This window comes from Rhinolophus hipposideros (genome assembly GCF_964194185.1).
Source record: "Rhinolophus hipposideros genome assembly, chromosome: 9".
NCBI classification, from domain to species: domain Eukaryota; kingdom Metazoa; phylum Chordata; class Mammalia; order Chiroptera; family Rhinolophidae; genus Rhinolophus; species Rhinolophus hipposideros.
This window is the reverse complement of record NC_138055.1, coordinates 44,130,999-44,140,181: the sequence shown is the minus strand read 5'-3', so window position 1 is coordinate 44,140,181 and position 9,183 is coordinate 44,130,999. Positions and strand designations below refer to the sequence as shown.

At 34.2% G+C, this 9,183-nt stretch overlaps 1 protein-coding gene across 2 annotated transcripts in view; it reads right to left on the bottom strand.

Annotated features, from left to right (window-relative positions):
- Positions 1-2,596: 2,596 nt before the first annotated feature.
- The window catches only part of LRRK2 (leucine rich repeat kinase 2), a 124,647-nt gene continuing 118,060 nt past the window's right edge, over positions 2,597-9,183 (bottom strand). The window contains exons 48-51 of one of the 2 annotated variants that reach the window (XM_081061475.1): positions 8,738-8,890; positions 7,121-7,333; positions 4,798-4,865; positions 2,597-4,238 (exon numbers count right to left, since the gene is read on the bottom strand). In XM_081061475.1, coding sequence (XP_080917601.1) covers positions 4,117-4,238; positions 4,798-4,865; positions 7,121-7,333; positions 8,738-8,890 — 556 coding nt within the window. In that variant the 3' untranslated portion in view covers positions 2,597-4,116. Of the gene's footprint in view, positions 4,239-4,797; positions 4,870-7,120; positions 7,334-8,737; positions 8,891-9,183 lie in introns of both variants that reach the window. The other variant, XM_081061474.1, reaches the window with a different exon arrangement.

Sequence of the window (9,183 nt, the reverse complement as noted above, 5' to 3'; positions counted from 1 at the left end):
CAAATAAGTCATGGGGGTGTAATATATGGCATGAGGAATATAGTCAGTAATATTGTGATAGCATAGTACGGAGTCAGATGGTTGCTGGACTTATCATAGTGATCATTTCTTCAGGTATACAAATGTTGAATAACTATGGTGTACCCCTGAATCTAATATAATATTGTATGTTAGCTATATGTTTTTTTAAATAATCTTTAAAAAACTTATATTCTTTCTAAAAACTTATATTCTTTCTTTCAACCAAAATAACAATGTTCTTATTGATCTGTCCATAGTAGATTTTCTGATTCAATCTTGTGACAAAGATGCATGTATCTGGTGATTGACAGCAGAAATCTAGCTAAGCATCTGATGGCCAGAAAATCCTCTTTTGCCTATAAGCGGCTTCTATCTGTACTTGCCTAATTACTCTGACACATGCCTCATCTGCACTATACAACAGGAAAGCAAAACATCGCCAATATAAAAGAATCAGTTTGCAAAACATTTCATCTGCTGGGTTTTGATTATAGTAAATTACTACTTTTCCACTGTATACACTAGATGTACGTTCTCTAGGACTGGGAAGTTATCACAAATCCCAGTATGTGATAGGATGTTTTTAAAATAAGCTCATGCTTCTAGGATAAGCACATACGTGATTCCTCTGCCTCAAGTGCTTATTCCACTCTGAGATTGTTGAGTGCTTACTTAGCCTGAATGGCTCTGCTGAAATATTAGGGGTGTGTGCGTGTGCATGTGCGTGTGCATGTGTGTGCGCAAATATGTTTGAGACTCCCAGATTCTGTACTCTGATAAGGTAGAGACATGATCTACTTTCCCATAATATTTCTAACACAGTATTTATCAAACCAATTTGTATTTTCATAAATAAATGGGGATAGTAGAACCTTCCTCTGGGTCATGTTCAGATGAGTAAATGTGGGGAAGCCCAGGTCAGAGTGATACATACAAGGTACTCCATAAAGTCTAGTTTCCAAGGCCCAGACTGCCATGAGACGGCAGATTTCATGGAGGCTAACCAGCAGCCCCCATGACCCAGATGCTGATACTCCTTCCCTCTTCTATTCTTTGTCTTATGCTGAAACTCCCCAAGCAGAGCTTTCCCAGGTGACCCTGGGAACCAAGGGCAGGCAGAAGACAGCACAGTAGGAGAAGCATACCTCTGCTCACCACTCACACTGGGCTCAGAGTGAACGCCTTTGGGTCTGGTCCTTCCCTGCCTCCTGCTTGAAAGCCCAGGTGCTTAGAACGCTCTGAATGCCTTGAGGAATCAGAAAAAATCAAGTACTTATGTACTTTAGGCATCCAGATTCTGAATTGTTATTGGAAACAATGGCACCCAGGCTGGGAAACTAGCCAGAATGGAGAATAAGGGTTTCAGTGTCTCTTGAGTTACTATGGTTTAAGATTTTACTGTTGCTGATGAGTCTCCATGAAAAGTGTTCCGTTTCCCAGGTTATGGGTTAAGCTGTCTACAATGATGGATTACATAATGACACAAAGTCCCAAGGGTTTTAGACTTTTATCTTCTCTCAGTATCTCAACATTTGTACATGCACCTTTAATTTAGGAATGTTTACAATCTTTTTTGCTACTTCTGTGTTTCATCAATATATGTCTTACTGTCTTGATGAAAAGTAAGTTGCATTTTAGTAAAAATGGTTCACATATACTCAATAGTGCTTGCCAGAATTAGATTCGGTGAAGCTCTCCTTTTTTTTTTTAAAGATATTTTTTTTATTGGGGAAGGGGAATAGGACTTTATTGGGGAACAGTGTGTACATCCAGGACTTTTTTCCAAGTCAAGTTGTTGTCCTTTCAGTCTTGTGGAGGGCGCAGCTCAGCTCCAGGTCCAGTTGCCCTAGTTGCAGGGGGTGCAGCCCATCATCCCTTGCGGGAGTCGAACTGGCAACTTTGTGGTTGAAGGGACGCGCTCCAACCAACTGAGCCAACTCAGTGGCAGCTCAGTTCAAGGTGCCATGTTCAATCTTAGTTACAGGGGGTGCTGCCCACCATCCCTTGCGGGACTCGAGGAATTGAATTGGCAACCTTGTGGTTGAGAGCCCACTGGCCCATGTGGGAATCGAACCGGCAGCCTTCGGAGTTAGGAGCATAGAGCTCTAACCGCCTGAGCCACCTGGCCGGCCCCGAAGCTCTCCACTTTTAAATGTAAAACTTCCGCAAAAGAATAGTTTCTGTTAAGAAAAATCCTTATGTTTTGATGATGATTACCAGCTTATTTTAAGGCTCTCATCAGGAAAAATTTTTAATTACTGTTGTCTATTTTTGTTTTAGAAATCATTTGTTCTAAAGTTTTTGTTTCAGTACTAAAGAGTAAACAATTCTTTTTAAGAAATTTTTTATGAGAATTTGGAAATAGAATATATCATGCCTATCAGGTTTACCCTGGAATGTTGAAAATTAGTTGTATTATAGAAAATTGAATACATCCTGAAGAGAAAACTTTAGTTAACACTTATTATAATGGAATGTCCCATATACAGATTAATATAAAGTTTTATACTACATGGGTTACAGAACTATATGTGAAAAATAAAACATTATCATCAAGTTTAAAAATTCACAAACATGCTTTAAAAGTGTTTATTAGTCCATTCAAATACAACGTTCATTTAAATACTTCTCCATAATTGACTTTTATTTTAAAAAATTGCACATAAATATGAAGTAACAATGAGAAATATCACAGGAACAAATAGCTCCATCATTTCTGACTTTTTGTGTGTGAACTACGTAACAAAGTAAAACAGGTCCCTTTAAAAAAGTAGAGAATCTTTCAGGCTTAAAAATTTGATTACCCTTGATATAAAGAAATTCAAAGTCTTCATATAATAAAATGCCAGTCATCTCTGAGAATACTAAATAGACTAGGTATCTGATCATAGGGAATTGTTTGAAGTGATTAATATTAGCTAGGGCCAATGGATTTAACAAATATTTTTTTTTCCTTAGAGCAGAAATGACACTTAAATTGTTACCTGGGTACTTGGCCCTGAATACTCCTACCATGGAAAGATATTTAAACAATTTAGGTATAATTCAGAAGACTGGATTAGAAAATACCCATCATAGCTAAAGCTCCTTTCTTCTTCAGCAAACTGAAGAGTGTTACATACTTGTCCCCATGGTCTAGGTGGGAATTGTAGAACTCTATAATTCTAAAAATAGGGTTTCTACCTGAATGATGTTCAAATTCACAGGGTTACAAATTTAGGAAGAGTTGAATAGAAGCATTAGAGCACAGATTAGGAACTACTAGCTAGTGGTCTGGCTTAGCACTGAGAATTAAAATAAAAATGTGAAAATATCACTTGAAGGACTGAACATTGTATTTACACTAATTATAAAACTTTAGAGTATCCACATTCAAAGATAGAGTTGCAAATAAGGAAAGAGAGAGAGTGGCTGTGTCTTTCCTAGATAGGAGGACTTTGACAATAAATGACATTTTCTCGTCAGCACGGTCATGGTTTTATGACATTTTCTTTTAGATGGAGTAAAGTTGTGTGAGATGCATTGTTTGCATCAGCAACAAATTAAACTCGCATCTCAACAAAGGGTTTTATTAGTGTAAGTTCATTGACTATTTACAAGCGTATATGATAACTGCATTTAAAAGCAATCTAAGAAGGAATGTATTACATGGGAAATTGTCCAAATATTTTTATTCTACTTCATAGAAAATCTAGAACATAATCAAGCAACAGTCTTGTCTTAAGCACAGAATGTAAAATAAAATTTACCTTCATTATGGATAACAAAAACATTACACACTTTGTAAATTTTAGTATGAGTACTGCAATTAAGTACTTTTTCAATTTCCTTTCATTATTTAACCCACAAAATTAATTAGGATATATAGGAAATATAACATTATATTTTAAATACTTTTTTAAAATATACTTTTACTGGTGACTATTTTTACACATATTTATATTTAAAATAAAATATATAAACATTCTTTCATATATACATGAGCTATTTCAAAGAGTGGAAGTACCCTTTTCAGATGTAAACATTTTTTAAAGAAATATTTACAGAGAAGAAAATAGTTTTCCCATCCAAAGACAAGGATTTCCAATATCTCTCTTATTCAACAGATATTCTTCTCATTTTGTCAGCTAATTCTTTTCTCATTTCAATATGTTTTTCTAAATTTTGCACTTCATGTGGAAGATTGATGTCCCAAATAGACAAGCAAGATTGTAACTCTAGAAAATGAAAAAAAAAATGAGATCATATTTCAAAGATCTGCCATAAGGAATTTTTATTTTATTCCAATTTCATTAATTTATATTTAGTTACTTTGAACAAATGTATATATAAATACAGCTCCAAATAATGTACTAAATTATTGCCACTTACAAGAAATTACATTTGGAAAATGTTTAAAATACATTCTAAAACTACTAAATTTCACAAAAGAGTGTGGAATTTTAATAACCTAACAGTTCATATTCTGAAAGAAATAAATCTTTTCCAAAAAACACTGTTCAAAATCAGGCCTCATATGGATACAGGTAAGATTCAAGGGAAAATACTCACATTTTTATTAACTTTTGGCTAGTTCTAATTTTACAGTGACTGATATTTCTACTTTGTCTGAAAAAAAAATACTTAAAACTCCTAAATCACTAAAACTTAATTTTGAAGATTTATGTCTGAATTATTGGCACAATAAAAAAGCTACCAATTAAAAATGCTTAGTTTTATAGCGTATGTAATATTTACTGTAAATGTATAAAACACATAATACATTACAAACATTACCTTTTTGGTGTTGGGTACCTTCAGTACTTTTCTGGGTATACCCCAAAACCAGCATGGCATTTTTAAGGCTTCCTTTACCAAAAAAAAAAAAAGAAAAGAAAAGAAAAAAAAAAGGAGTTTTCTGTTAAAACAATCTAATAAATTGGACCAAAAAAAGTACAGTTCATACTTTAAGACACAAAAACCTTGAAATTGAATTTACAATTTACTTTCTAAGACACACCTCCATTATATTAAATAAAAAGCTCTCATAGAAGACCAGAAAGTTTTTAAAGTTAGAAACTGTATGATCCACTCCTTGCTATAATTCTTATTAATTGTATGAATCTGAGAAAGTAGCTTAACGTTTCTGCAAAATGGGTTTAATATTTATACACTACCCCTTCACCAAAGTTATAATGTTCTATGAGATTATGTGTGTGAAAGTACTTGGATATTATAAGGCCTTGGTCAAATGTGAAGCATTTGCATGGGGAGTGGCATGAATGGATATACTGATACTCCATCACAAAATGATACTTTTTCTTAAGTCTTTCATTAATTTATTTCACAAATATTCATCAAAAGCCCTCTACAGACTAGGCCCTATGCTAGACCCTAGGAATAAAAGGATGAACAAACACTTGCACACCCAACCCACATAGAGTTTAGTTCTAATGAGGAGATTAGTCACTAAGTAGTAACTAAGTTAACTAAGCAAAAAATGAAACAGCACATGCAAAACCTTGAGGCAGGATGAAACATGGTATTAAGAGGAACTGAATGTTACTCTAGACCAGGAAGAGCTGGGAGGAATGTGGTAAATAATGGAGGCTAGAGAGGTGGCTGAAGGCAGATCATGTCCTACCTTGTAAACATGTTTAGATTTATTTTAAAAATCAATTAAACCCACAGAAACCTCACTATAATGTCAGTAATGAACAATCATCTCGGTCCCAACATATGTACAAATTAAATTAGAGGGTAGAGGATATAACAACCTTGGTAGAATAAGACTAGAGAGATAATTCCTTTCAATATTTCCTTTATCTTTGGGTAAAGAAAGAAGTCACTGGTGGTGGTGGGGGAGGGGGGTACAGATCAGGTGAGTAGGGAAGGTGTTCCAATACAATTATTTGTTTACTGGCTAAAAACTCCCTCACAGACAGTGCTGTGTGAGCTGGTGCATTGTCGTGAAGCGAGAGCCATGAATTGTTGCTGAAAAGTTCAGGTCATCTAAATTTTTCATGCAGCCTTTTCAGCACTTCCAAATAGTAAATCTGGTTAACTGTTTGTCCAGTTGGTACAAATTCATAATGAATAATCTGTCTGATATCAATAAAGGTTAACAACATTGTTGCAACAAGTTCACGGACCTAATTGTCAGACTGTGTACATGAAAACTCAATGCTCCCATGGGGGGAAAAAAAAGACTAGCGAGACAACCCACTGTAGACCTACTACTCTGCTTGCGTGGGCATGTCCTGACAGTTACCAATCACTAGAAGTGCCTAATTCTATTTCCTTCTGGGCAACTCTGATATCCATTCATGGAAATGGGGGAGGGGGAGAGAAACACTTGTCCCTCCTTAATATATTCTTGTAAAAGGAATTTACTATTTTCTTCACCCTGTTAAACATTTTACTATTTATTTGCTAAAACTACAGAAACTCTAGTTTTGCAGATCTTAACCCCATAATGTTATTTTTGTGATGAACTTTGTATGTATACTATTTTTTAAACCAAATAATTAGTCAAAAGAAGACAATGAAATATGAGTGTCTATGAAGAAAATGTGATTCAAGTACCATCATGACTTCATAATATTTAAATAGATAAGTAGGAGTAAGAAAAGACATAAAAGCTTGAATAAAACACCATGATTTGTCAATATTTGTAGATTGCGGAGTTCAGCATATTTTGCTACGAGAATATAAGTTTGTTTACAGAATGCAAAACCAAACAGGATTCTTTAACAAGGGTGGGAAGTTTAAACTATGATCAAAATAAATATTTGCTTTAATTTCTTTGGTCAAAAAGTAAAAAACACTCAACATCATATATTTCCCATTTTTGCCTTAGGTATAAAGAAAAGAAGAGGAAGTAAGACTCAAATTAGTGTTCACTTGCAATAATCTGCTTCTCTCATGGGGCTGAAAGTATCTACTTCCTCCATTTGTTAAGTGACCCTACTCAAAATTTAACCCAGTCTTATGTGTGAAGATACTTCTAAGACACTTCAAATGACATTGGAAAGTGAGGGGAAAACTTAAATTAAAAATAAATATATTTTTGCAGCCTTAAAGAACATGAAAAAAAAAAAAAGTTCCAAAAGGAAGAAACTTGCCTAACTGTGCTGTCATCATGACTCTAACAGAATCATAAGAGTTGTGAATTATATGTATAATTCGCCGAGTTGAAAGATCAAGCAGCAAAACATAGCCCCCTCCAGTTCCTATCCAGAGTGCAGTGTTCTTCTGGAGGCAGAGAGCTTTCACTCTCCCAGAATAAGACATGTTGTGTTTTGATTCCTTGTTTTCTTTTACCAATTCCTCCCTAAAACCATAAAGAAAGTATGCGTGAGTAATTTTTTCAACAATTAAGGGGCAAAACAGATATGCACACACGTATAATATTTTAAATTATTCAAAGACATGACAGTTGACATTATAAGTCATTAAAACTGTACAAAACTCGATACAAAATGCCAAAGAGCCACATTTTTCTCTTTGAAGCATAAATTATCAAACGTAACACAATCGCCCCTTAACTTCAAGAACTTCTGAAATAAATAAGGACACAATGTTTAAAAGCAACAAGCCTATGTAATCCAGTCTAAATAAATAAATAAATGTGCCCAAAATGAAAGGAAAACTTAGTTTCAAAAGATTTCCATGAAGTCTAAACGTTTGCAAAGAAAACAAATGGATGGACAAGTACAGGGAAAAGATACCAGTACAAACTACTCAATTTTTCCCTGGACTAATGAATAAGTCATGACCAAAAAATGATATATCCAGAAATAAAAGAATGCTAATAATTTTGGAACTTCAGGAAGCCAGGGACCTTTCACCAGGCAGAACTGTCAGCACTTCTGAGCATACAGCAACTCAGTATCCAGAGTAAAACTATAACAAGATTCTGGAAAGTAAACTTTGTAGTCTCATTTTGTGGGTATAGTGTGTAATCTAAATGTTCCCAGAGTAGTAAAAATATATATATATATATACAGTAAAAACAAAACAGAACAAAAATAGAAAATAACTCGCAAATAAGGTTGGCAATGGTCCTGCTTCCCAGCAACAGCACACAAGAGACGTGTTGGATTTAAAAAGTCTGAGATTTGTCTCGAGCATGCTGTATCGAACTAAGAACTGAGCTCCCAGGCTAGTGTTTTGATCCTCCTTCTTTATTTAGTGCACTAGTCAGACCGGTAGGTGTTTTTTTTTTTCCCTCCATACTTTTATATCGTTTTGTGACTTTTTATCTTTAGAGCAGAGTATCCTTGGACCCATAGTCTAATTATAAGTAGCAATATTTAACACTATAACACTGCTAGATATATAGGCAGCAATGAATCCAGCATGGTCATTTTCAGTATAATGTACTATATTTTCATTAGATAATATTCTTTGTAATACCTTGAAGACACCAAAAATATTATGTTCCTATTTTTAAATTTTCCAAGATGAAATTTGCTGGTGCTGAAAAGCATTAACAATTGTTTTTGAAGATTTCTTTTTTAAATTTCTATATAGAAGTAGAAAGGAAGAAAAAACCACGCTTCCAGCCTGTGAAATTTGAAGTGAAAGGCAGCTCTCATAGGCATAAAATAAGAACAAATGCCATTGGACCTACTGTCAAAAATAACATATTGTACTCTTAAAAATTTGTTAAGAGGGTAGATCTCATGTGCTCTTTCCACAATTAAAAAAAATTGAAAAGAATCAATGTATTTACCTTAAGAAGTGCACACAGTCTATTAGTTCGCAGAGTTTTTCAGTTTTCTTATCCCACACTTCCACAAACGGGTTATTTTTCTTAGCAATGTACAGAACCGTGTCTACCACCACTGCGATGATGTTGGAATCACTAAAAGCTGCATAAGAAAACCTAGAGGGAGGGAAAAAGAATGTCACTGCTATTCATTTTTCTTCTATTTCAACATGTAATGCAATCTTATATTAGTTCTTAATGCGTGGAAAAGACTAACACCATTTTGAAAAAGAAATAGGCTAGAGGATTGGCAGTTATTTCATATTCTCCTCTAACTTGAACTGAATATATAATTTACTTAGTTTTGGTTACTTTGTATTTTTCCCTTGATAATAAAATAAAGATTACGACTAATGTTTATTTCTGGCTTTAATTTTAATTGCAGTTTCATCTGGTTCTTTACAGAATTT